This window comes from Oncorhynchus gorbuscha, linkage group LG13 (genome assembly GCF_021184085.1).
Source record: "Oncorhynchus gorbuscha isolate QuinsamMale2020 ecotype Even-year linkage group LG13, OgorEven_v1.0, whole genome shotgun sequence".
NCBI lineage: Eukaryota > Metazoa > Chordata > Actinopteri > Salmoniformes > Salmonidae > Oncorhynchus > Oncorhynchus gorbuscha.
Window position 1 is genome coordinate 87,091,670 of NC_060185.1, and position 26,617 is coordinate 87,118,286.

General features: G+C 47.7%; 1 protein-coding gene across 1 annotated transcript in view; it reads left to right on the forward strand.

The window, feature by feature from the left end:
* LOC123992384 (SH3 domain and tetratricopeptide repeat-containing protein 2-like) overlaps positions 1-26,617 on the forward strand; it is a 145,210-nt gene that overhangs the window by 38,565 nt on the left and 80,028 nt on the right. The window contains exons 12-24 of the mRNA XM_046293526.1: positions 412-668; positions 1,227-1,421; positions 1,606-1,907; positions 2,168-2,399; positions 3,842-4,168; positions 4,822-5,042; positions 6,148-6,314; positions 7,029-7,206; positions 8,460-8,610; positions 9,141-9,263; positions 11,784-11,934; positions 12,118-12,314; positions 17,061-17,290. Of these exons, the coding sequence (XP_046149482.1) occupies positions 412-668; positions 1,227-1,421; positions 1,606-1,907; positions 2,168-2,399; positions 3,842-4,168; positions 4,822-5,042; positions 6,148-6,314; positions 7,029-7,206; positions 8,460-8,610; positions 9,141-9,263; positions 11,784-11,934; positions 12,118-12,314; positions 17,061-17,290 (2,731 nt within the window). The remainder of the gene's footprint in view (positions 1-411; positions 669-1,226; positions 1,422-1,605; positions 1,908-2,167; positions 2,400-3,841; positions 4,169-4,821; positions 5,043-6,147; positions 6,315-7,028; positions 7,207-8,459; positions 8,611-9,140; positions 9,264-11,783; positions 11,935-12,117; positions 12,315-17,060; positions 17,291-26,617) is intronic.

Here is a 26,617-nt window from a genome sequence, read left to right on the forward strand (position 1 = left end):
ACACATGTCAATCATGTCTTATTGCTTATATCCTTCTGTCTCAGTCAAAGACAACACTATTTTCTCCTGACAGCTGTAGATGTTTTGGAAACAACAGAGAAAACAGGGAACTCTATACAAAGTCAAACTCTTAGCTTTTCTTCCCTGTTTAGGAGGAGAGAAGGAAACTAATAATGTTTACCTTTTTGCATATATTACATTTTACAAGGGAGAGAATATTGTATTATTGTGTTGAGAAAGCAGTATAGACATTGCTGGACCAAGCTGAACTGCTAGTACAATTTTCTTTGACAGCCAAGGATGTTTCATAGCCACATTTCTAATGTTTACTTGAACAATGTACATTACATTGAGATTCATATGCAGTGTATCTAAACCCTTTCGATCAGTGTTCATATTTTTCTCTCTCAGAGCATAAGCCCCCCACCAGTAGCCGGCAGTCCATCATCTCAGAGAAGAGTGACGCTACACTACCATACCACTTCTCCTACGCATCCCAGAATGCTTTAGGGCGTGGCGGTGACGGGGAGCTGCTGTCCTTCAGTCTGGACGACACCTTCAGAGAGATGAATGAGTTCCAGGATGACCCACCCCTTTTCCTGGAGGAGGGGGAGGAGTCGGAGGGTTGTGACCCCACCTTGACCCTGCTCAACATGCATCACTTTCAGGTGAGTGGTCACAGGTTCACTGTTTAGAAATGGAAAGGATTTAGACCTGTCTGGGTCATACAATTCACTTGTGTTTGTTTATTCATTCATTCAAGCACTGTTGATTGGCAATAAAATACTCTGTTATATTCTCTCCTCTCATCTTCTCACCTCTCATCTCCTCACCTCACCTCTCCTTTCATCTCCTCTCATCTCCTCACATCATCTCCTCACCTCTCCTCTCATCTCCTCACCTCTCCTCTCATCTCCTCACCTCTCCTCACCTCACCTCTCCTCACCTCACCTTTCATCTCCTCACCTCTCATCTCCTCACTTCTCATTTCCTCACCTCTCATCTCTTCTTCTCTTTCATCTCATCTCCTCTTCTCTCTCCTCCTCTCCTCTCTCCTCCTCTCCTCTCTCCTCCCTCTCCTCTCCTCTCCTCTCCTCTCCTCTCTCTCTCCTCTCCTCTCCCTCTCTCTCCTCTCCTCTCCTCTCCTCTCCTCTCCTCTCCTCTCCTCTCCTCTCCTCTCCTCTCCTCTCCTCTCCTCTCCTCTCCTCTCCTCTCCTCTCCTCCAGGAGGACTTCCTGCCCCTGTATGACCTCCACCACTCATTCCTGTGGCTGACGTTCTCAGGGCAGAGTGAGGAGGAGTTACTGGGCCACCTGGAGATTGTCAGGGAGGGGGCCAAGAGAACGGGCATGGCCTGGGCACACCGACGGGCATGCTTCCTACTGGGGAGGCTCTGCGCCAAGAAGCTCAAGTACTCCCAGGTAGGGCAGAAGGGAGGAACACTAGAGTACGCATACATGGACACAGCACACACACACACACACATGTACATGTACAAACACACATGTACAAACATATACATTTACGCATGCACTCACACACACAAACACACATGCATAACATGAGTGTGCTCTTAAAAGTCATTTTCTCACCCCTCTGTCCCAGGCCCGTGTGTATTACGAGGAAGCCCTTGGAGTCTCCGTGGACGGTTTCTCTGACCTCCCTCTCCTCATCGCCCTGTACACCAACCTCACAGCCATCTACCTCAAACAGAAGATGGCCGACAAGCTGCTCCCAACCCTGGAGAAGGCCAGTGCTCTGCTCCTCTGCCTCCCCAGCCACACCTTCACCTCCCTGGATGAGTTTGAGCTGCTGAAGCTGGTGCTGCGGAGGTCTGTGGTGGAAGGGGACAAACACCTGGAGGCACGGGCCTGCTATCTCACCGCCAGCCTCTTCCTCCTCCTTAGGTTGGTGTTGTCTGTGTTGTCAATGCTCCCAAATGGCATCCAATTCCCTATATAGTGCAATACTTTACACCAGGTCCCATAGTGCTCTGGTCAAAGGTAATTCACTATATAGGGAATAAGGATGCCATTTTGGACGCAAACTATGTACCTTGTTTATATATTTTTAATACACTGTATCACTTTTATGTGATTGTTGTATAATAAAAGTTTGTTATAAATCAAGTATATAATCCTTATTATTATTACACTTATTAATATAGAAAGATAGATGATGCCCTGCCCTTCGCAGAGCGTCTCCAGTTCCTCACCGTTACCCTGTCTGCTGAGGAGGGGCGCCCCATCTCCCCCCTGGACCTCAACTGGCTCCTGTCCCGGCTCTACCACTGTAAATACATGCCCTACCTGGCCCTGGCATCCCTCAGCCTGGACTCTGGACAGGATCACTCACTACAGGACGCCTTCTACAGGATAGAACTGTTCAGCAGGAACTCGGTAAGCTATGGTTTGTTTGTTAAGCAATCACTTTCTAATGTTTCAAAAACAAACTAAATATTACTACACAGTATACAACCGACTGGACCCTGTCTGTCAAAGATAATTCATAAAAATCCAAATCACTTCACAGATCTTGATTGTAAAGGGTTTAAATACAGTTTCCCATGCTTGTTCAATGAACCATTAACAGTGAATGACAAGCACCTGTGGAATGGTTGTTAAGACACTAACAGCTTACACTGAAGAGGCCTTCCTACTGACTCTGAAAAACACAGAAAGAGAGATATCCAGGGTCCCTTCTCATCTGCGTGAACGTGCCTTAGGCATGCTGCAAGGAGGCATGAGGACTGCAGGTGCGGCCAGGGCAATAAATTGCAATGTCCTAAGACAGCGCTACAGGGAGACAGCTGATCGTCCTCGCAGTGGCAGACAACATGTGTAACAACACCTGCACAGGATCGGTACATCCAAACATCACACCTGTGGGACAGGTACAGGATGGCAGCAACAACTGTACGAGTTACACCAGGAACGCACAATCCCTCCATCAGTGCTCAGACTGTCTGCAATAGGCTGAGAGAGACTGGACTGAGGGCTTGTAGGCCTGCTGTAAGGCAGATCCTGGCAAAAAGTGCTCTTCACTGACAAGTTGCAGTTTTGTCTCACCAGGGGTGGTGGTCGGATTCGCGTTTATCAGCAAAGGAATGAGCGTTACACCGAGGCCTGTACTCTGGAGCGGGATCGATTAGGAGGTGGAGGGTCCGTCATGGTCTGGGGCAGAGTGTCACAGCATCATCAGACTGAGCTCGTTGTCATTGCAGGCAATCTCAACACTGTGCTTTACAGAGACGACATCCTCTTCCCTCATGTGGTACCCTTCCTGCAGGCTCATCCTGACATTACCCTCCAGCATGACAATGCTACCAGCCATACTGCTCGTTCTGTGCATGATTTCCTGTAAGACAGGAATGTCAGTGTTCTGCCATGGCCAGCGAAGAGCACCGATCTCAACCCTGTTGAGCACGTCTGGGACCTGTTGGATCAGAGGGTGAGGGCTAGGGCCATTCTCCCCAGAAATGTCTGGGAACTTGCAGGTGCCTTGGTGGAAGAGTTGGGTAACATCTCACAGAAAGAACTGACAAATATGGTGCAGTGCATGAGGAGGAGATGCACGGCATTATTTAATGCAGCTGGTGGCCACACCAGACTGTTACTTTTGATTTTGAAACCCCCCTTTGTTCAGGGACACATTATTCAATTTCTGTTAATCACATGTCTGTGGAACTTGTTCAGTTTGTCTCAGTTGTTGAATCTTATGTTCATTCAAATATTTACACATGTTAAGTTTGCTGAAAATAAACGCTGTTGACAGTGAGAGGACGTGTCTTTTTTGCTGAGTTTATAATTCTTCAAATGTTTTACATGTTAACGTTTCATAGGTGCGTCTGAACCCGCGATGGAAAGAGGGGACGTCTCTTCTCCCAGCCCAGATCGTGGTGTACCTGCAGCAGGCTCTGGCAATTGCGGAGCGGGGTGACGACCTTAAGACCCAGAGAGACCTATGTCTGGGCCTGGCCTGTGTTTACCAGCAACACGGGGCCCTGGAGAAGGCCCTGCACTGTGCCCAGCAGGCTGTACAGACCGGGGGAGGTATCAACGAGGAGGAGGGGTTTGAGGCATCAGTACTGCTGGGATGGCTGTTAGTCCTGACGGGACAGCCTGAGAGGGCACAGAACACCTTGCAGCCACTATTACAGTCTCTACAGGTAACTACTGTCTCTACAGGTCACTACAGTACCTCTGGTAACTACAGTCTCTACAGGTAACTACAGTCTCTCTGGTAACTACAGTATCTCTGGTAACTACAGTATCTCTGGTAACTACAGTCTCTACAGGTAACTACAGTACCTCAGGTAACTACAGTCTCTGCAGGTAACTACAGTCTCTCTGGTAACTACAGTCTATACAGGTAACTACAGTCTCTCAGGTAACTACAGTCTCTACAGGTAACTACAGTCTCTACAGGTAACTACTGTCTCTACAGGTCACTACAGTACCTCTGGTAACTACAGTCTCTACAGGTAACTACAGTCTCTACAGGTAACTACAGTCTCTCTGGTAACTACAGTCTCTCTGGTAACTACAGTCTCTACAGGTAACTACAGTCTCTACAGGTAACTACTGTCTCTACAGGTCACTACAGTACCTCTGGTAACTACAGTCTCTACAGGTAACTACAGTCTCTCTGGTAACTACAGTCTCTCTGGTATCTACAGTCTCTACAGGTAACATTATCTCTACAGTATTATGAGTGTCATCATCACCACCTGCTTGTGTTACAGTAGTTTTTAACAGGACTTGTAAAGATCTTGTATGTATCAATGAATCAATCAAACCTCTCTCCTTTCTTTCCTTGCAGGGAACCGACAGCCCGACCCAGAGGGGAGTGATCCACAACCTGCTGGCTCTGTGTCTGCGGCAGCGGGGTGGCATCCCCGAAGCTGGCAGCCACCTCCACCATGCCCTCACCATCTCCAGGGAGAGTGGCAACCAAAGGAACCAGGCCCTGGCCCTCGCCAACCTGGGCTGCCTGGCACTGGGCGTGGGGGCACCCACACTGGCAGAACGATTCCTATTCAGGTCAGCAAGGACCTGCGTGTGCGTGTGTGCGTGTGCGTATACAGTAGGTGACTGCGTACATGCGTTCTTGTTACATTTGTAATAATATGAATCCTTTCCTGGTCGAGTTAGTGTCTGTATCTCTACACAGTTGTAGCCTGCTAAATGAGAGGGACTGTTTCCTACTGTATATCCCTCAGGTCTCTGTGGTTGTAGCCTGCTAAATGAGAGGGACTGTTTCCTACTGTATATCCCTCAGGTCTCTGTGGTTGTAGCCTGTTAAATGAGAGGGACTGTTTCCTACTGTATATCCCTCAGGTCTCTGTGGTAGTAGCCTGTTAAATGAGAGGGACTGTTTCCTACTGTATATCCCTCAGGTCTCTGTGGTTGTAGCCTGTTAAATGAGAGGGACTGTTTCCTACTGTATATCCCTCAAGTCTCTGTGGTTGTAGCCTGTTAAATGAGAGGGACTGTTTCCTACTGTATATCCCTCAGGTCTCTGTGGTTGTAGCCTGTTAAATGAGAGGGACTGTTTCCTACTGTATGTCCCTCAGGTCTCTGTGGTTGTAGCCTGCTAAATGAGAGGGACTGTTTCCTACTGTATATCCCTCAGGTCTCTGTGGTTGTAGCCTGTTAAATGAGAGGGACTGTTTCCTACTGTATGTCCCTCAGGTCTCTGTGGTTGTAGCCTGTTAAATGAGAGGGACTAAATGAGAGGGACTGTTTCCTACTGTATGTCCCTCAGGTCTCTGTGGTTGTAGCCTGCTAAATGAGAGGGACTGTTTCCTACTGTATATCCCTCAGGTCTCTGTGGTTGTAGCCTGTTAAATGAGAGGGACTGTTTCCTACTGTATATCCCTCAGGTCTCTGTGGTTGTAGCCTGCTAAATGAGAGGGACTGTTTCCTACTGTATATCCCTCAGGTCTCTGTGGTAGTAGCCTGTTAAATGAGAGGGACTGTTTCCTACTGTATATCCCTCAGGTCTCTGTGGTAGTAGCCTGCTAAATGAGAGGGACTGTTTCCTTCTGTATGGCCCTCAGGTCGCGGCAGGGTAGCCTAGTGGTTAGAGCTCTGTGGTTGTAGCCTGTTAAATGAGAGGGACTGTTTCCTACTGTATGTCCCTCAGGTCTCTGTGGTTGTTCCTGGTGATCTGGGAGAGTCCCGTTGACGAGGAACACGTCCAGACCTACCTATGGTTGGGGCGGAGCTACAAGGACAGGGGGAGGAGCCAGGACGCCAGGCTGTGTTATGAGATGGGCCTCCTCATCTCCCTCCAGGCCAGGAATCTACCCAGTGAGTTACCTTAACCCTACCCTCCACACCAGGAATCTACCCAGTAAATATCACTGTCAAAACTAACCCGAAACCTAAACCTAACCTTAACGCTAGTTCAACAAAACTACGAAAGACAACAATCAATCACGATCATGTAAATCAAAAGTAGCTACTATCTGAACTTTTACCTCTGTCTTCTGTCCTCTGTCTTCTGTCCTCTTGTGTCTCTGTCCTCTTGTGTCTCTGTCCTCTGTCCTCTTGTGTCTCTGTCCTCTTGTGTCTCTGTCCCCTTGTGTCTCTGTCCTCTTGTGTCTCTGTCCTCTGTCTTCTGTTCTCTGTCCTCTTGTGTCTCTGTCCTCTTGTGTCTCTGTCCTCTTGTGTCTCTGTCCTCTTGTGTCTCGGTCCTCTTGTGTCTCGGTCCTCTGTCTTCTGTCCTCTTGTGTCGCTGTCCTCTTGTGTCGCTGTCCTCTGTCTTCTGTCCTCTTGTGTCTCTGTCCTCTTGTGTGTCTGTCCTCTGTCTTCTGTCCTCTTGTGTCTCTGTCCTCTTGTGTGTCTGTCCTCTGTCTTCTGTCCTCTTGTGTCTCTGTCCTCTTGTGTCTCTGTCCTCTTGTGTCTCTGTCCTCTTGTGTCTCTGTCCTCTTGTGCCTGTCCTGTGTCCTCTTGTGTCTCTGTCCTCTTGTGTCTCTGTCCTCTTGTGTCTCTGTCCTCTTGTGTGTCTCTCTCTCTCTCTAGGTCAGATGTTGGTGGCTAAAGTCCTGAGTCGTCACTATGCTGACGTGCTGCTGTATGGACAGAGTATCCTCTACTATGAGCACTGTGTGTCTGTGTCCAGGGACCTGAAGGACAAGAGACTAGAGGGAGAATATCTAGAGATCCTCAGTAGCCTCTACCTGTCCCTCAATACTGAGAAGTAGGTTTATATATCTGTCTGTCTCTACCTGTCCCTCAATACTGAGAAGTAGGTTTATATATCTGTCTGTCTCTACCTGTCCCTCAGTACTGAGAAGTAGGTTTATATATCTGTCTGTCTCTACCTGTCCCTCAATACTGAGAAGTAGGTTTATATATCTGTCTGTCTCTACCTGTCCCTCAATACTGAGAAGTAGGTTTATATATCTGTCTGTCTCTACCTGTCCCTCAATACTGAGAAGTAGGTTTATATATCTGTCTGTCTATACCTCTGCCTCAATGCTGAGAAGTAGGTTTATATATCTGTCTGTCTCTACCTCTGCCTCAATACTGAGAAGTAGGTTTATATATCTGTCTGTCTCTACCTCTGCCTCAATACTGAGAAGTAGGTTTATATATCTGTCTGTCTCTACCTCTGCCTCAATACTGAGAGGAAAGGTTATATATCTGTCTCAATTTCGATCTCTCCCTCTGTGTCTATCTCTCTCTCTCTGTGTCTATCTCTCTCTCTGTGTCTATCTCTCTCTCTCGGTGTATCTCTCTCTCTGTGTCTATCTCTCTCTCTGTGTCTATCTCTCTCTCTCTGTGGCTCTCTCTCTGTGTCTCTCTTGGCTCTCTCTCTGTGTCTCTCTCTCTCTCTCTCTCTCTCTCTCTCTCTCTCTCTCTCTCTCTCTCTCTCTCTCTCTCTCTCTCTCTCTCTCTCTCTCTATCTCTCTATCTGTGTCTATCTCTCTCTCTCTGTGTCTTTCTCTCTCTCTGTGTCTCTCTCTCCCTCTGTGTCTCTCTCTCTCTGTCTCTCTCTCTGTGTCTCTCTCTCTCTGTGTATCTCTCTCCCTCTGTGTCTACCTCTCTCCCTCTGTCTATCTCTCTCCATCTGTGTCTATCTCTCTCTGTGTCTCTCTCTCTCTGTGTCTCTCTCTCTCTGTGTCTCTCTCTCTCTCTCTCTCTGTGTCTATCTCTGTCTCTCCTGTGTCTATCTCTGTCTCTCCTGTGTCTATCTCTCCCTCTGTGTGTCTCTCTCTCTCTCTGTCTATCTCTCCCTCTGTGTCTATCTCTCTCCTATCAACACTGCAAAGTAACTGCTTTGAGTGAATTTCTGTTTTGCTATTCTCAGAACATCAAGGAAGTCTCTGGACTACAGTAAGCAGAGTCTGAGGATTAATAAAGTTATTCAATTCAAACAGATCATCAAGGAAGTCTCTGGACTACAGTAAGCAGAGTATGAGGATTAATAAAGTTATTCAATTCAAACAGATCATCAAGGAAGTCTCTGGACTACAGTAAGCAGAGTCTGAGGATCTCCATCGACCTGGGGAAGAGAGAGGAAGAGTCAGAGACCTGGCTTCAGGTGGGACACATCTACTACCTCATCCATGAAGATGAACTGGCTGACATGTACCTACAGGTGAGTTCAGATATATATATATATATATATATATATATATATATATATATATATATATATATATATATATATATATATATATATGAGTGAGAGAGAGAGAGAGACATTAACTACCTCATCCACAAAGACAAATTTGCTGACAGGACCCCTCACTGTGGGAGAAGGGGAGGGAGGGAGGGAGGACAAGAAGAGCAGGCAAAGGGAAGTAGATTAGTGTCCCTCTGTGTTCCTGCATAAAAATTATGGACTTTTATCAGTCAACAACCACAGTGATGACCATCTACTCCCCACACCTGACCTATAATCACACGGGATCCAATCATCATGTTATATCATATGATGTCACAATCTGTTTCTCTACAAACCTTGTTTATAACATCCTGCATTGCATGACCCAAATGCCAAACAACAAGGCAAGAGTTGAATGAATTATAGGTCCCATGTTCGAGTACTGCTACTTTGACCATACGAGACACTCCCTCACAGCATTGGATCAATACGCTGATGTATTGATTATGATTGATTGGCAGGCGGCAGTGAAGACGGCCCTGAGGATGAACGACCCACGCTTTGCCATGAGTATCTACGAGGAGGCAGGAGACGTCTTCTTCAAAGGCCACAGGAACAGACTGGCGTCACTGCCCTTCTACAGGGTATCATTGCATTGAATAAACGTTATTGGTCACCAGAGAAGGAAGTTAGGTTGTGGAGTGTCTATCTACTCCTTGAGTTTGCAGATGTTTCTGATGTATTGATAACGTTAGGTTGTGGAGTGTCTATCTACTCCTTGAGTTTGCAGATGTTTCTGATGTATTGATAACGTTAGGTTGTGGAGTGTCTATCTACTCCTTGAGTTTGCAGATGTTTCTGATTTATAGATAACGTTAGGTTGTGGAGTGTCTATCTACTCCTTGAGTTTGCAGATGTTTCTGATGTATTGATAACGTTAGGTTGTGGAGTGTCTATCTACTCCTTGAGTTTGCAGATGTTTCTGATGTATTGATAACGTTAGGTTGTGGAGTGTCTATCTACTCCTTGAGTTTGCAGATGTTTCTGATGTATTGATAACGTTAGGTTGTGGAGTGTCTATCTACTCCTTGAGTTTGCAGATGTTTCTGATGTATTGATAACGTTAGGTTGTGGAGTGTCTATCTACTCCTTGAGTTTGCAGATGTTTCTGATGTATTGATAACGTTAGGTTGTGGAGTGTCTATCTACTCCTTGAGTTTGCAGATGTTTCTGATGTATTGATAACGTTAGGTTGTGGAGTGTCTATCTACTCCTTGAGTTTGCAGATGTTTCTGATTTATAGATAACGTTAGGTTGTGGAGTGTCTATCTACTCCTTGAGTTTGCAGATGTTTCTGATGTATTGATAACGTTAGGTTGTGGAGTGTCTATCTACTCCTTGAGTTTGCAGATGTTTCTGATGTATTGATAACGTTAGGTTGTGGAGTGTCTATCTACTCCTTGAGTTTGCAGATGTTTCTGATGTATTGATAACGTTAGGTTGTGGAGTGTCTATCTACTCCTTGAGTTTGCAGATGTTTCTGATGTATTGATAACGTTAGGTTGTGGAGTGTCTATCTACTCCTTGAGTTTGCAGATGTTTCTGATTTATAGATAACGTTTATTTCAAAGTCACTTTCTGTATAATAGTTTCAGTTCAATTGGAAATGTACACACATTATAACAGGTGTGTCTTTATACTCTGGCCTCAGCCTGTTTAAAAGCAACACATTTATAACAGGTGTGTCTTTATACTCTGGCCTCAGCCTGTTTAAAAGCAACACATTTATAACAGGTGTGTCTTTATACTCTGGCCTCAGCCTGTGTAAAAGCAACACATTTATAACAGGTGTGTCTTTATACTCTGGCCTCAGCCTGTTTAAAAGCAACACATTTATAACAGGTGTGTCTTTATACTCTGGCCTCAGCCTGTTTAAAAGCAAAACATTATAACAGGTGTGTCTTTATACTCTGGCCTCAGCCTGTTTAAAAGCAACACATTTATAACAGGTGTGTCTTTATACTCTGGCCTCAGCCTGTTTAAAAGCAAAACATTATAACAGGTGTGTCTTTATACTCTGGCCTCAGCCTGTTTAAAAGCAACACATTTATAACAGGTGTGTCTTTATACTCTGGCCTCAGCCTGTTTAAAAGCAAAACATTATAACAGGTGTGTCTTTATACTCTGGCCTCAGCCTGTTTAAAAGCAACACATTATAACAGGTGTGTCTTTATACTCTGGCCTCAGCCTGTTTAAAAGCAACACATTTATAACAGGTGTGTCTTTATACTCTGGCCTCAGCCTGTTTAAAAGCAACACATTTATAACAGGTGTGTCTTTATACTCTGGCCTCAGCCTGTGTAAAAGCAACACATTTATAACAGGTGTGTCTTTATACTCTGGCCTCAGCCTGTTTAAAAGCAACACATTTATAACAGGTGTGTCTTTATACTCTGGCCTCAGCCTGTTTAAAAGCAACACATTTATAACAGGTGTGTCTTTATACTCTGGCCTCAGCCTGTGTAAAAGCAACACATTTATAACAGGTGTGTCTTTATACTCTGGCCTCAGCCTGTGTAAAAGCAACACATTTATAACAGGTGTGTCTTTATACTCTGGCCTCAGCCTGTGTAAAAGCAACACATTTATAACAGGTGTGTCTTTATACTCTGGCCTCAGCCTGTTTAAAAGCAACACATTTATAACAGGTGTGTCTTTATACTCTGGCCTCAGCCTGTTTAAAAGCAACACATTTATAACAGGTGTGTCTTTATACTCTGGCCTCAGCCTGTGTAAAAGCAACACATTTATAACAGGTGTGTCTTTATACTCTGGCCTCAGCCTGTTTAAAAGCAACACATTTATAACAGGTGTGTCTTTATACTCTGGCCTCAGCCTGTTTAAAAGCAACACATTTATAACAGGTGTGTCTTTATACTCTGGCCTCAGCCTGTGTAAAAGCAACACATTTATAACAGGTGTGTCTTTATACTCTGGCCTCAGCCTGTGTAAAAGCAACACATTTATAACAGGTGTGTCTTTATACTCTGGCCTCAGCCTGTGTAAAAGCAACACATTTATAACAGGTGTGTCTTTATACTCTGGCCTCAGCCTGTTTAAAAGCAACACATTATAACACCAGTGGTTCTCTGCTCTTGTTTTAGGACGGCAGTCTCCCGTTTGCTCGGAGTATCCGTGACGTCCACTCAGAGTTCAGACTGCTGAGTAAACTGACTGAACTACTGATGACCCAGGAAGAGTATGAAGAGGCTCTACATTACGCCATTCTGGCTGTACAGATCAGCACCAAAACAGGTACTGTAGGAGGGAGGGACAGCGGTCAATTTCCACTTTTATGACCTTGACCGGGATTTGAAGCAGCAACCCTTCGGCTTCCAGCTACTGGTCTGCTTCCTCTAACCAGGACTGCCAATCTTGGTTTGAATCTATTCATTCCATTGGTGTAGATAACCATTCTGCGATGTTATTGTCCTCCAGGTGTGTGTGTGAACGAGCGCACAGCGTACCACCGTCTGGCTACAGTGTACTACAGTCTGGAGCAGTATGAGATGACAGAGAACTACTACCTCAAGTCTCTGTCTCTCTGCCCTGCTGTACTGCAGCACCCCCTAGAGGCTAGATACTACACCAAGCTCTACTGCAGGCTGGGGGACCTGACCCTGCACAAACTAAAGGTAAAAGCTCTGGTTCTGGAGGGCAGAAGTACTGCCGATGTTCTTTACCATTGGGTAGTTCATTAACCTGTACAGGCTTTCCAGTTGAATAGCACTTCAGTATGTGAGAGAGAAACATGGGCTCCTGAGTGGTGCAGCGGTCTAAGGCACTGCATCTCTGTGATAGAGGTGTCACAACCAGTCCCATAGGGCAGCGCACAATTGGCCCAGCGTCGTTAGGGTTTGGCCTGGGTAGGCCGTCAAATGTAAATAAGAATTTGTTCTTAACTGACTTGCCTGGTTAGAAATACAAACCTTTTTACACTTTTAATGAATACATTAACTAAAAGGCCAATTATCCCCAACACCTCTGTCCTCCTCCACTCTCCCATCTCTCCATCTCCCTGCCTTCCTATCCTCTCCCCCATCTCTCCATCTCCCCCTTGCCCTCCTCTCCTCCATCTCCCCCTCCCTCCTCTCCTCCATCTCCCCTCGCCCTCCTCTCCTCCATCTCCCCTCGCCCTCCTCTCCTCCATCTCCCCTCGCCCTCCTCTCCTCCATCTCCCCCTGCCTTCCTCTCCTCCATCTCCCCTCGCCCTCCTCTCCTCCATCTCCCCCTGCCTTCCTCTCCTCCATCTCCCCTCGCCCTCCTCTCCTCCATCTCTACCCATGCCCTCCTCTCCTCCATCTCCCCTGCCTTCCTCTCCTCCATCTCCCCTCGCCCTCCTCTCCTCCATCTCCCCCTGCCTTCCTCTCCTCCATCTCCCCTCGCCCTCCTCTCCTCCATCTCTACCCATGCCCTTCTCTCCTCCATCTCCCCCTGCTCTCCTCTCCTCCAACTCTACCCATGCCCTTCTCTCCTCCATCTCCCCCTGCTCTCCTCTCCTCCATCTCTACCCATGCCCTTCTCTCCTCCATCTCCCCCTGCCCTCCTCTCCTCCATCTCTACCCATGCCCTTCTCTCCTCCATCTCCCCCTGCCTTCCTCTCCTCCATCTCCCCTCGCCCTCCTCTCCTCCATCTCTACCCATGCCCTTCTCTCCTCCATCTCCCCCTGCCTTCCTCTCCTCCATCTCCCCTCGCCCTCCTCTCCTCCAACATTACCCATGCCCTTCTCTCCTCCATCTCCCCCTGCCCCCTCTCCTCCATCTACCCTCGCCCTCCTCTCCTCCATCTCCCCTCGCCCTCCTCTCCTCCATCTCTACCCATGCCCTTCTCTCCTCCATCTCCCCTGCCCTCCTCTCCTCCATCTCCCCTCGCCCTCCTCTCCTCCATCTCCCCTCGCTCTCCTCTCCTCCATCTCTACCCATGCCCTCCTCTCCTCCATCTCTACCCATGCCCTCCTCTCCTCCATCTCTACCCATGCCCTTCTCTCCTCCATCTCTCCCCTGCCCTCCTCTCCTCCATCTCTCCCCTGCCCTCCTCTCCTCCATCTCTCCCCTGCCCTCCTCTCCTCCATCTTCCCCCTGCCCTCCTCTCCTCCATCTCCCCTCGCCCTTCTCTCCTCCATCTCTCCCCTGCCCTCCTCTCCTCCATCTTCCCCCTGCTCTCCTCTCCTCCATCTCCCATCGCCCTCCTCTCCTCCATCTCTACCCATGCCCTTCTCTCCTCCATCTCTCCCCTGCCCTCCTCTCCTCCATCTTCCCCCTGCCCTTCTCTCCTCCATCTCCCCCTGCCCTCCTCCCCTCGCCCTCCTCTCCTCCATCTCTACCCATGCCCTTCTCTCCTCCATCTCTCCCCTGCCCTCCTCTCCTCCATCTTCCCCCCTGCCCTCCTCTCCTCCATCTCCCCCTTGCCCTCCTCTCCTCCATCTCCCCCTCCCTCCTCTCCTCCATCTCTCACCCCCTGCCCTCCTCTCCTCCATCTCTCACCCCGCTGCTCTCCTCTCCTCCATCTCCCCCTTGCCCTCCTCTCCTCCATCTTCCTCCTGCCCTCCTCTCCTCCATCTCCCTTGCCCTCCTCTCCTCCATCTTCCCCCTGCCCTCCTCTCCTCCATCTCCCCCTTGCCCTCCTCTCCTCCATCTCCCCTCCCTCCTCTCCTCCATCTCTCACCCCCTGCCCTCCTCTCCTCCATCTCCCCCTTGCCCTCCTCTCCTCCATCTCCCCCTCCCTCCTCTCCTCCATCTCTCACCCCCCTGCCCTCCTCTCCTCCATCTCCCCCTTGCCCTCCTCTCCTCCATCTCCCCCTCCCTCCTCTCCTCCATCTCCCCCTGCCCTCCTCTCCTCCATCTTCCCCCTGCCCTCCTCTCCTCCATCTCCCCCTTGCCCTCCTCTCCTCCATCTTCCCCCTGCCCTCCTCTCCTCCATCTCCCCCTTGCCCTCCTCTCCTCCATCTCCCCCTTGCCCTCCTCTCCTCCATCTCCCCCTCCCTCCTCTCCTCCATCTCTCACCCCCTGCCCTCCTCTCCTCCATCTCCCCCTTGCCCTCCTCTCCTCGATCTTCCCCCTGCCCTCCTCTCCTCCATCTCCCCCTCGCCCTCCTCTCCTCCATCTCCCCCTGCCCTCCTCTCCTCCATCTCCCCCTCGCCCTCCTCTCCTCCATCTCTACCCATGCCCTTCTCTCCTCCATCTCTACCCATGCCCTCCTCTCCTCCATCTTCCCCCTGCCCTCCTCTCCTCCATCTCCCCCTGCCCTCCTCTCCTCCATCTCTCCCCTGCCCTCCTCTCCTCCATCTTCCCCCTGCCCTCCTCTCCTCCATCTCCCCTCGCCCTTCTCTCCTCCATCTCTCCCCTGCCCTCCTCTCCTCCATCTCCCCCTTGCCCTCCTCGCCTCCATCTCCCCCTTGCCCTCCTCTCCTCCATCTCCCCCTCCCTCCTCTCCTCCATCTCTCACCCCCTGCCCTCCTCTCCTCCATCTCCCCCTTGCCCTCCTCTCCTCGATCTTCCCCCTGCCCTCCTCTCCTCCATCTCCCCCTCGCCCTCCTCTCCTCCATCTCCCCCTGCCCTCCTCTCCTCCATCTCCCCCTCGCCCTCCTCTCCTCCATCTCTACCCATGCCCTTCTCTCCTCCATCTCTACCCATGCCCTCCTCTCCTCCATCTTCCCCCTGCCCTCCTCTCCTCCATCTCTCCCCTGCCCTCCTCTCCTCCATCTCTCCCCCTGCCCTCCTCTCCTCCATCTTCCCCCTGCCCTCCTCTCCTCCATCTCCCCTCGCCCTTCTCTCCTCCATCTCTCCCCTGCCCTCCTCTCCTCCATCTTCCCCCTGCTCTCCTCTCCTCCATCTCCCATCGCCCTCCTCTCCTCCATCTCTACCCATGCCCTTCTCTCCTCCATCTCTCCCCTGCCCTCCTCTCCTCCATCTTCCCCCTGCCCTTCTCTCCTCCATCTCCCCCTGCCCTCCTCCCCTCGCCCTCCTCTCCTCCATCTCTACCCATGCCCTTCTCTCCTCCATCTCTCCCCTGCCCTCCTCTCCTCCATCTTCCCCCTGCCCTCCTCTCCTCCATCTCCCCCTTGCCCTCCTCTCCTCCATCTCCCCCTCCCTCCTCTCCTCCATCTCTCACCCCCTGCCCTCCTCTCCTCCATCTCTCACCCCCGCTGCTCTCCTCTCCTCCATCTCCCCCTTGCCCTCCTCTCCTCCATCTTCCTCCTGCCCTCCTCTCCTCCATCTCCCTTGCCCTCCTCTCCTCCATCTTCCCCTGCCCTCCTCTCCTCCATCTCCCCCTTGCCCTCCTCTCCTCCATCTCCCCCTCCCTCCTCCTCCTCCATCTCTCACCCCCTGCCCTCCTCTCCTCCATCTCCCCCTTGCCCTCCTCTCCTCCATCTCCCCCTCCCTCCTCTCCTCCATCTCTCACCCCCTGCCCTCCTCTCCTCCATCTCCCCCTTGCCCTCCTCTCCTCCATCTCCCCCTCCCTCCTCTCCTCCATCTCCCCCTGCCCTCCTCTCCTCCATCTTCCCCCTGCCCTCCTCTCCTCCATCTCCCCCTTGCCCTCCTCTCCTCCATCTTCCCCCTGCCCTCCTCTCCTCCATCTCCCCCTTGCCCTCCTCTCCTCCATCTCCCCCTTGCCCTCCTCTCCTCCATCTCCCCCCTCCCTCCTCCTCTCCTCCATCTCTCACCCCCTGCCCTCCTCTCCTCCATCTCCCCCCTGCCCTCCTCTCCTCGATCTTCCCCCTGCCCTCCTCTCCTCCATCTCCCCCCTCGCCCTCCTCCCTCCATCTCCCCCTGCCCTCCTCTCCTCCATCTCCCCCTCGCCCTCCTCTCCTCCATCTCTACCCATGCCCTTCTCTCCTCCATCTCTACCCATGCCCTCCTCTCCTCCATCTTCCCCCTGCCCTCCTCTCCTCCATCTTCCCCCTGCCCTCCTCTCCTCCATCTCCCCCTGCCCTCCTCTCCTCCATCTCCCCTTGCCCTCCTCTCCTCCATCTCCCCCATTGCCCTCCTCTCCTCCATCTCCCCTTGCCCTCCTCTCATCCATCTCCCCCTTGCCCTCCTCTCCTCCATCTCTCACCCCCCTGCCCTCCTCTCCTCCATCTCTCACCCCCGCTGCCCTCCATCTCCTCCATCTCTCACCCCCGCTGCCCTCCTCTCCTCCATCTCCCCTCGCCCTCCTCTCCTCCATCTCTACCCATGCCCTTCTCTCCTCCATCTCTCACCCCCGCTGCCCTCCTCTCCTCCATCTCCCCCGTGCCCTCCTCTCCTCCATCTCCCCTGCCCTCCTCTGCTCCACCCCCTACCCTTTTTATCTCCCCCCTGCTTCCCTTCTCTCCTCTCATCCACCACCATCCTCCTCACCTCCATCTCTCCTCCCATCCCCCCTACCTTCCTCTCCCCAGGATGCCTATGACTCGATGGGCTACTTTCAGCTTGCTCAGGCTGCTGCCCTGGAGGACCGTGCCAACCCACAGGCACTGTATGTGGTCTACATGAAGCTGGCAGAGATCCATGCCAACCACATGCCAGACCCACTGCTCTGCCAGGCTTACAGGGACAGAGCACAGAGCCTGAGGAGGGAACTCTCTGGACTAGGAGAGACGGATGGGAGTGGAGGAATGACAGAGGGGAGGGGACGAGAGATGGAGGGGAGGGGAGGAGATACAGAAGGGAGGGGAGGAGAGACGGAGGGGAGGGGAGGAGATACGGAGGGGAGGGGAGGAGATACAGAAGGGAGGGGAGGAGAGACGGAGGGGAGGGGAGGAGAGATGGGGGGAAGGGAGGAGATACAGAAGGGAGGGGAGGAGAGACGGAGGGGAGGGGAGGAGAGATGGAGGGGAGGGGAGGAGATACAGAAGGGAGGGGAGGAGAGACGGAGGGGAGGGGAGGAATGACGGAGGGGAGGGGAGGAGATACAGAAGGGAGGGGAGGAGAGACGGAGGGGAGGGGAGGAATGACAGAGGGGAGGGGATGAGAGATGGAGGGGAGGGGATGAGAGATGGAGGGGAGGGGAGGAGAGATGGAGGGGAGGGGAGGAGATACGGAGGGGAGGGGAGGATAGATGGAGGGGAGGAGATACAGAAGGGAGGGGAGGAGAGACGGAGGGGAGGAGAGGAGAGACGGACAGGAGGGGAGGAGAGACAGACGGGGGGGGAGGAGAGATGGAGGGGAGGGGAGGAATGACAGAGGGGAGGGGAGGGGAGGAGAGATGGAGGGGAGGGGAGGGGAGGAGAGATGGAGGGGAGGGGAGGGGAGGAGAGGAGAGATGGAGGGGGGGGAGGAGATATGGAGGGGAGGGGAGGAGATACAGAAGGGAGGGGAGGAGAGACGGAGGGGAGGAGAGGAGAGACTGACAGGAGGGGAGGAGAGACAGACGGGAGGGGAGGAGAGATGGAGGGGAGGAATGACAGAGGGGAGGGGATGAGAGATGGAGGGGAGGGGAGGGGAGGAGAGATAGAGGGGAGGAGAGATGGAGGGGAGGGGAGGAGATACAGAAGGGAGGGGAGGAGAGACGGACGGGAGGGGAGGAGAGACGGACGGGAGGGGAGGAGAGACGGAGGGGAGGAGAGACGGACGGGAGGAGAGGAGAGACGGAGGGGAGAAGTGACGGAGGGGAGAGGAGGAGAGATGGAGGAGAGACGGACGGGAGGGGAGGAGAGACGGAGGGGAGGAGAGATGGAGGGTAGGGGAGGAGATACAGAAGGGAGGGGAGGAGAGACGGAGGGGAGGAGAGATGGAGGGGAGGGGAGGGGAGGAGAGATGGAGGAGATACAGAGGGAGGGGAGGAGATACAGAGGGGAGGGGAGGAGAGACGGAGGAGAGGGGAGAAGAGACATGTGATACAGACCCGGAGACGAGAAACACAGACATGAACGAGATCTAGTCAGAGACTAGGTAGTGAGTCTACAGATACTATCCACAAAGAGGCTATTGACATGGACAGTGCATAGAGCCTGAGGTTGGAGCCTGCTGGGCTATGGGAGACATGGAGAGGGTAGAGACAGAGGGACAACACACAGGACTGGGAGACATGGAGAGAGGAGAGACAGAGACAGGACATCCCAACACTATAGAGAGTAGAAACACAGAGAGACAGCATAGAGTCATAGAAAAGAGAGAAACAGAGACTGAGACTGGATGTGGTGACTATCAATGTAGAAGTTAACTCCCAAGATGCTAACTGTACGGATAGCAGACAGATAAATGCAGATAGCCATGAAACATATTCGGATGTAATGGAGACCGAGACACCAGTCACTCAAACCCAGACAAGAATCTCACAGAGGCTACTCACACAGACCAAGACACTGAAAGTACAGACACAAGCGCATGTCAAGCAGACGTTGAACACACACATAATGACTATACAACAACAAGCAGTGTATTTGTAGACACTACAATAACAGAGGAAACTGACAGTACAGACAGAATACATTATGACGCTAACACCACAGAGACTATGCCAACAGACACATGCATCAAACATAGCGACTCAACAACCACAGACAGAGATAAAGACACACCCTACAGACAGCAGTGCCACAGACACAGATCCTCTCCAAGACAGACACAGAGGTAACCCATGGAGACAGCCCTACAGACAGCAGTGCCACAGACACAGAGGTAACCCATGGAGACAGCCCTACAGACAGCAGTGTCACAGACACAGCGGTAACCCATGGAGACAGCCCTACAGACAGCAGTCCCACTGACACAGAGGTAACCCATGGAGACAGCCCTACAGACAGCAGTGTCACAGACACTGATATCGATTGTTCAGACATTAACATTATAAAGACAGACAGACATCGTTCAGCCACAGACTAACCAGGATCATGATAGATTTGTTCACACCCTCACAGATACTCTCCATAAAGATAGCATCACTCCTACAGCTATTTAGACTGACAAATATGTTGACCATCTTTACTATGTCTAGCTTAGTTTTTTTTTTCATTAATATTGTCTGTGTGTAATTATGAAGAGCAATTTTTCTGTAGTTTATTTACTCTGTATATTACAGAGGTTTATAAAGCTTTGTAAATATGTCATTTTTATAACTGAATTAAAGTTATGTATGACTCGATCTTTGTGTTTGTTTTGGTGTTATTCAGTTGTAAGGATTTGTCAACCAACCCTAACATACAGCTTAAACTTAGGCTAGAGTTTCTAAATAACAAACGGGTCATTTAGTTAATATTTCTAACTATAATTTATTTTTATTTCACCTTTATTTAACCAGGTAGGCCAGTTCTCAAATACAACTGCAACCTGGCCAAGATAAAGCAAAGCAGTGTGACAAACACAGAGTTACACATGGGATTAACAAATGTACAGTCAATAACACAATAGAAACATCTATGTACAGTGTCTGCAGATGTCGTGAGATTAGGGAGGTAAGGCAATAAATAGGCCATAGTGGCAAAATAATTACAATTTAGCATAAACACTGGATGATAGATGTGCAGATGATGATGTGCAAGTAGAGATGCTGGGGTGCAAAAGAGCAACAAAAAAATAACAATATGGGGATGAGGTGGTTTGGTGTGCTATTTACAGATGGGCTGTGTACAGGTACAGTGATCTGTAAACTGATCTACATTTACATTACATTTAAGTCATTTAGCAGACGCTCTTATCCAGAGCGACTTACAAATTGGTGCATTCACCTTATGACATCCAGTGGGACAGTCACTTAACAATAGTGCATCTAAAACTTAAGGGGGGTGAGAGGAATTACTTATCCTATCCTAGGTATTCCTTAAAGAGGTGGGGTTTCAGGTGTCTCCGGAAGGTGGTGATTGACTCCGCTGTCCTGGCGTTTGTGAGGGAGTTTGTTCCACCATTGGGGGCCAGGGCAGCGAACAGTTTTGACTGGGCTGAGCGGGAGCTGTACTTCCTCAGTGGTAGGGAGGCGAGCAGGCCAGAGGTGGATGAACGCAGTGCCCTTGTTTGGGTGTAGGGCCTGATCAGAGCCTGGAGGTACTGAGGTGCCGTTCCCCTCACAGCTCCGTAGGCAAGCACCATGGTCTTGTAGCGGATGCGAGCTTCAACTGGAAGCCAGTGGAGAGAACGGAGGAGCGGGGTGACGTGAGAGAACTTGGGAAGGTTGAACACCAGACGGGCTGCGGCGTTCTGGATGAGTTGAAGGGGTTTAATGGCACAGGCAGGGAGCCCAGCCAACAGCGAGTTGCAGTAATCCAGACGGGAGATGACAAGTGCCTGGATTAGGACCTGCGCCGCTTCCTGTGTGAGGCAGGGTCGTACTCTGCGGATGTTGTAGAGCATGAACCTACAGGAACGGGCCACCGCCTTGATGTTGGTTGAGAACGACAGGGTGTTGTCCAGGATCATGCCAAGGTTCTTGGCGCTCTGGGAGGAGGACACAATGGAGTTGTCAACCGTGATGGCGAGATCATGGAACGGGCAGTCCTTCCCCGGGAGGAAGAGCAGCTCCGTCTTGCCGAGGTTCAGCTTGAGGTGGTGATCCGTCATCCACACTGATATGTCTGCCAGACATGCAGAGATGCGATTCGCCACCTGTCAGGGGGGGAGATAAGACTCCAGCTTCAGTGATTTTTGCAATTTGTTCCAGTCATTGGCAGCAGATAACTGGAAGGAAAGGCGGGTTTGGGGATGGTTTGTTTGGGGATGGTTTGTTTGGGGATGGTTTGTTTGGGGATGGTTTGTTTGGGGATGGTTTGTTTGGGGATGGTTTTGTTTGGGGATGGTTTGTTTGGGGATGGTTTGTCTGGGGATGGTTTGTTTGGGGATGGTTTGTTTGGGGTTGGTTTGTTTGGGGATGGTTTGTTTGGGGATGGTTTGTTTGGGGATGGTTTTGTTTGGGGATGGTTTGTTTGGGGATGGTTTGTTTGGGGATGGTTTTGTTTGGGGATGGTTTGTTTGGGGATGGTTTTGTTTGGGGATGGTTTGTTTGGGGATGGTTTGTTTGGGGATGGTTTGTTTGGGAATGGTTTGTTTGGGGATGGTTTGTTTGGGGATGGTTTTGTTTGGGGATGGTTTGTTTGGGGATGGTTTTGTTTGGGGATGGTTTGCTTGGGGATGGTTTGTTTGGGGATGACCTGTGAAATATACCTGCTGGAGCACATGCTATGCTGACCAGTGAGCTGAGATAAGGTGGGGCTTTACCTAACAAAGACTTGTAGATGACCTGGAGCCAGTGGGTTTGGTGACGAGTATGAAGCGAGGGCCAGCACACGAGAGCATACAGGTAGCAGTGGTGGGTAGTATATGGGGCTTTGGTGACAAAACGGATGACACTGTGATAGACTGCATCCAATTTGCTGAGTACAGTGTCGGAGGCATAATACATTTCAACATATCAGGCCATAACATCACAGAAACATTAAGTGATTTAAGACATTAGGAAAATACCCCCTGTATTTTCAATGCAACCAATTACTGGGCAGGCAGACACCTGCTTGATAGTGCTCCTCTGATACTTCCTGATACACACCATCCATGGTGGTGGAAGCAGGCAGCGATCATTTGTAACTTTAAACCCTAAAAACCAATGGGTGAATTGTAACCAACAGGCAGACTTAAGGCTCAGCTGTAAGTTAGTACTGTATGTCTTTAACTGCTACTGGCTGGACATTACATGCACCAGTGTGTTTCAACATACTTGCTAGCAAACAAAAAGGAAAAGACCAGCAGATCAGTTGATCAATGAATTCTAAGAATCTTGAGTACAGTATAGTACAGTACAATATAGTATAGTTCAGTACAGTATAGTACAGTAGTACAGTTCATTACAGTAGTACAGTTCATTACAGTAGAATAGTTCAGTACAGTACAGTAGTACAGTTCTTTACAGTAGTACAGTTCATTACAGTAGAATAGTTCAGTACAGTACAGTAGTACAGTTCATTACTGTAGAATAGTTCAGTATAGTACAGTAGTACAGTTCATTACAGTAGTACAGTTCATTACAGTAGAATAGTTCAGTACAGTAGTACAGTTCATTACAGTAGAATAGTTCAGTACAGTAGTACAGTTCATTACAGTAGAATAGTTCATTACAGTAGTACAGTTCATTACAGTAGTACAGTTCATTACAGTAGAATTGTTCAGCATAGTACAGTAGTACAGTTCATTACAGTAGAATAGTTCAGTACAGTAGTACAGTTCATTACAGTAGAATAGTTCATTACAGTAGAATAGTTCATTACAGTAGTACAGCTCATTACAGTAGAATAGTTCAGTACAGTAGTACAGTTCATTACAGTAGAATAGTTCAGTACAGTAGTACAGTTCATTACAGTAGAATAGTTCATTACAGTAGTACAGTTCATTACAGTAGTACAGTTCATTACAGTAGAATAGTTCAGCATAGTACAGTAGTACAGTTCATTACAGTAGAATAGTTCAGTACAGTAGTACAGTTCATTACAGTAGAATAGTTCATTACAGTAGAATAGTTCATTACAGTAGTACAGCTCATTACAGTAGTACAGTTCATTACAGTAGTACAGTTCATTACAGTAGAATAGTTCAGCATAGTACAGTAGTACAGTTCATTACAGTAGTACAGTTCATTACAGTAGAATAGTTCAGCATAGTACAGTAGTACAGTTCATTACAGTAGAATAGTTCAGTACAGTAGTACAGTTCATTACAGTAGAATAGTTCAGTACTGTAGAATAGTTCAGTACAGTACAGTAGTACAGTTCATTACTGTAGAATAGTTCAGTATAGTACAGTAGTACAGTTCAGTACAGTAGTACAGTTCATTACAGTATAATAGTTCAGTACAGTAGTACAGTTCATTACAGTAGAATAGTTCAGTACAGTACAGTAGTACAGTTCATTACAGTATAATAGTTCAGTACAGTAGTACAGTTCATTACAGTAGAATAGTTCAGTACAGTACAGTAGTACAGTTCATTACTGTAGAATAGTTCAGTATAGTACAGTAGTACAGTTCATTACAGTAGTACAGTTCATTACAGTAGAATAGTTCAGTACAGTAGTACAGTTCATTACAGTAGAATAGTTCAGTACAGTAGTACAGTTCATTACAGTAGAATAGTTCATTACAGTAGAATAGTTCATTACAGTAGTACAGTTCATTACAGTAGTACAGTTCATTACAGTAGAATAGTTCAGCATAGTACAGTAGTACAGTTCATTACAGTAGAATAGTTCAGTACAGTAGTACAGTTCATTACAGTAGTACAGTTCATTACAGTAGAATAGTTCATTACAGTAGTACAGCTCATTACAGTAGTACAGTTCATTACAGTAGTACAGTTCATTACAGTAGTACAGTTCATTACAGTAGAATAGTTCAGCATAGTACAGTAGTACAGTTCATTACAGTAGTACAGTTCATTACAGTAGAATAGTTCAGCATAGTACAGTAGTACAGTTCATTACAGTAGAATAGTTCAGTACAGTAGTACAGTTCATTACAGTAGAATAGTTCAGTACTGTAGAATAGTTCAGTACAGTACAGTAGTACAGTTCATTACTGTAGAATAGTTATACTTGCTAGCAAACAAAAAGGAAAAGACCAGCAGATCAGTTGATCAATGAATTCTAAGAATCTTGAGTACAGTATAGTACAGTACAATATAGTATAGTTCAGTACAGTATAGTACAGTAGTACAGTTCATTACAGTAGTACAGTTCATTACAGTAGAATAGTTCAGTACAGTACAGTAGTACAGTTCATTACAGTAGTACAGTTCATTACAGTAGAATAGTTCAGTACAGTACAGTAGTACAGTTCATTACTGTAGAATAGTTCAGTATAGTACAGTAGTACAGTTCATTACAGTAGTACAGTTCATTACAGTAGAATAGTTCAGTACAGTAGTACAGTTCATTACAGTAGAATAGTTCAGTACAGTAGTACAGTTCATTACAGTAGAATAGTTCATTACAGTAGTACAGTTCATTACAGTAGTACAGTTCATTACAGTAGAATAGTTCAGCATAGTACAGTAGTACAGTTCATTACAGTAGAATAGTTCAGTACAGTAGTACAGTTCATTACAGTAGAATAGTTCATTACAGTAGAATAGTTCATTACAGTAGTACAGCTCATTACAGTAGTACAGTTCATTACAGTAGTACAGTTCATTACAGTAGAATAGTTCAGCATAGTACAGTAGTACAGTTCATTACAGTAGTACAGTTCATTACAGTAGAATAGTTCAGCATAGTACAGTAGTACAGTTCATTACAGTAGAATAGTTCAGTACAGTAGTACAGTTCATTACAGTAGAATAGTTCAGTACTGTAGAATAGTTCAGTACAGTACAGTAGTACAGTTCATTACTGTAGAATAGTTCAGTATAGTACAGTAGTACAGTTCAGTACAGTAGTACAGTTCATTACAGTATAATAGTTCAGGACAGTAGTACAGTTCATTACAGTAGAATAGTTCAGTACAGTACAGTAGTACAGTTCATTACAGTAGAATAGTTCAGTACAGTAGTACAGTTCATTACAGTAGAATAGTTCAGTACAGTACAGTAGTACAGTACAATATAGTATAGTTCAGTACAGTATAGTACAGTAGTACAGTTCATTACAGTAGTACAGTTCATTACAGTAGAATAGTTCAGTACAGTACAGTAGTACAGTTCATTACAGTAGTACAGTTCATTACAGTAGAATAGTTCAGTACAGTACAGTAGTACAGTTCATTACTGTAGAATAGTTCAGTATAGTACAGTAGTACAGTTCATTACAGTAGTACAGTTCATTACAGTAGAATAGTTCAGTACAGTAGTACAGTTCATTACAGTAGAATAGTTCAGTACAGTAGTACAGTTCATTACAGTAGAATAGTTCATTACAGTAGTACAGTTCATTACAGTAGTACAGTTCATTACAGTAGAATAGTTCAGCATAGTACAGTAGTACAGTTCATTACAGTAGAATAGTTCAGTACAGTAGTACAGTTCATTACAGTAGAATAGTTCATTACAGTAGAATAGTTCATTACAGTAGTACAGCTCATTACAGTAGTACAGTTCATTACAGTAGTACAGTTCATTACAGTAGAATAGTTCAGCATTGTACAGTAGTACAGTTCATTACAGTAGTACAGTTCATTACAGTAGAATAGTTCAGCATAGTACAGTAGTACAGTTCATTACAGTAGAATAGTTCAGTACAGTAGTACAGTTCATTACAGTAGAATAGTTCAGTACTGTAGAATAGTTCAGTACAGTACAGTAGTACAGTTCATTACTGTAGAATAGTTCAGTATAGTACAGTAGTACAGTTCAGTACAGTAGTACAGTTCATTACAGTATAATAGTTCAGTACAGTAGTACAGTTCATTACAGTAGAATAGTTCAGTACAGTACAGTAGTACAGTTCATTACAGTATAATAGTTCAGTACAGTAGTACAGTTCATTACAGTAGAATAGTTCAGTACAGTACAGTAGTACAGTTCATTACTGTAGAATAGTTCAGTATAGTACAGTAGTACAGTTCATTACAGTAGTACAGTTCATTACAGTAGAATAGTTCAGTACAGTAGTACAGTTCATTACAGTAGAATAGTTCAGTACAGTAGTACAGTTCATTACAGTAGAATAGTTCATTACAGTAGAATAGTTCATTACAGTAGTACAGTTCATTACAGTAGTACAGTTCATTACAGTAGAATAGTTCAGTACAGTAGTACAGTTCATTACAGTAGAATAGTTCATTACAGTAGAATAGTTCATTACAGTAGTACAGCTCATTACAGTAGTACAGTTCATTACAGTAGTACAGTTCATTACAGTAGTACAGTTCATTACAGTAGAATAGTTCAGCATAGTACAGTAGTACAGTTCATTACAGTAGTACAGTTCATTACAGTAGAATAGTTCAGCATTAGTACAGTTCATTACAGTAGTACAGTTCATTACAGTAGAATAGTTCAGCATAGTACAGTAGTACAGTTCATTACAGTAGAATAGTTCAGCATAG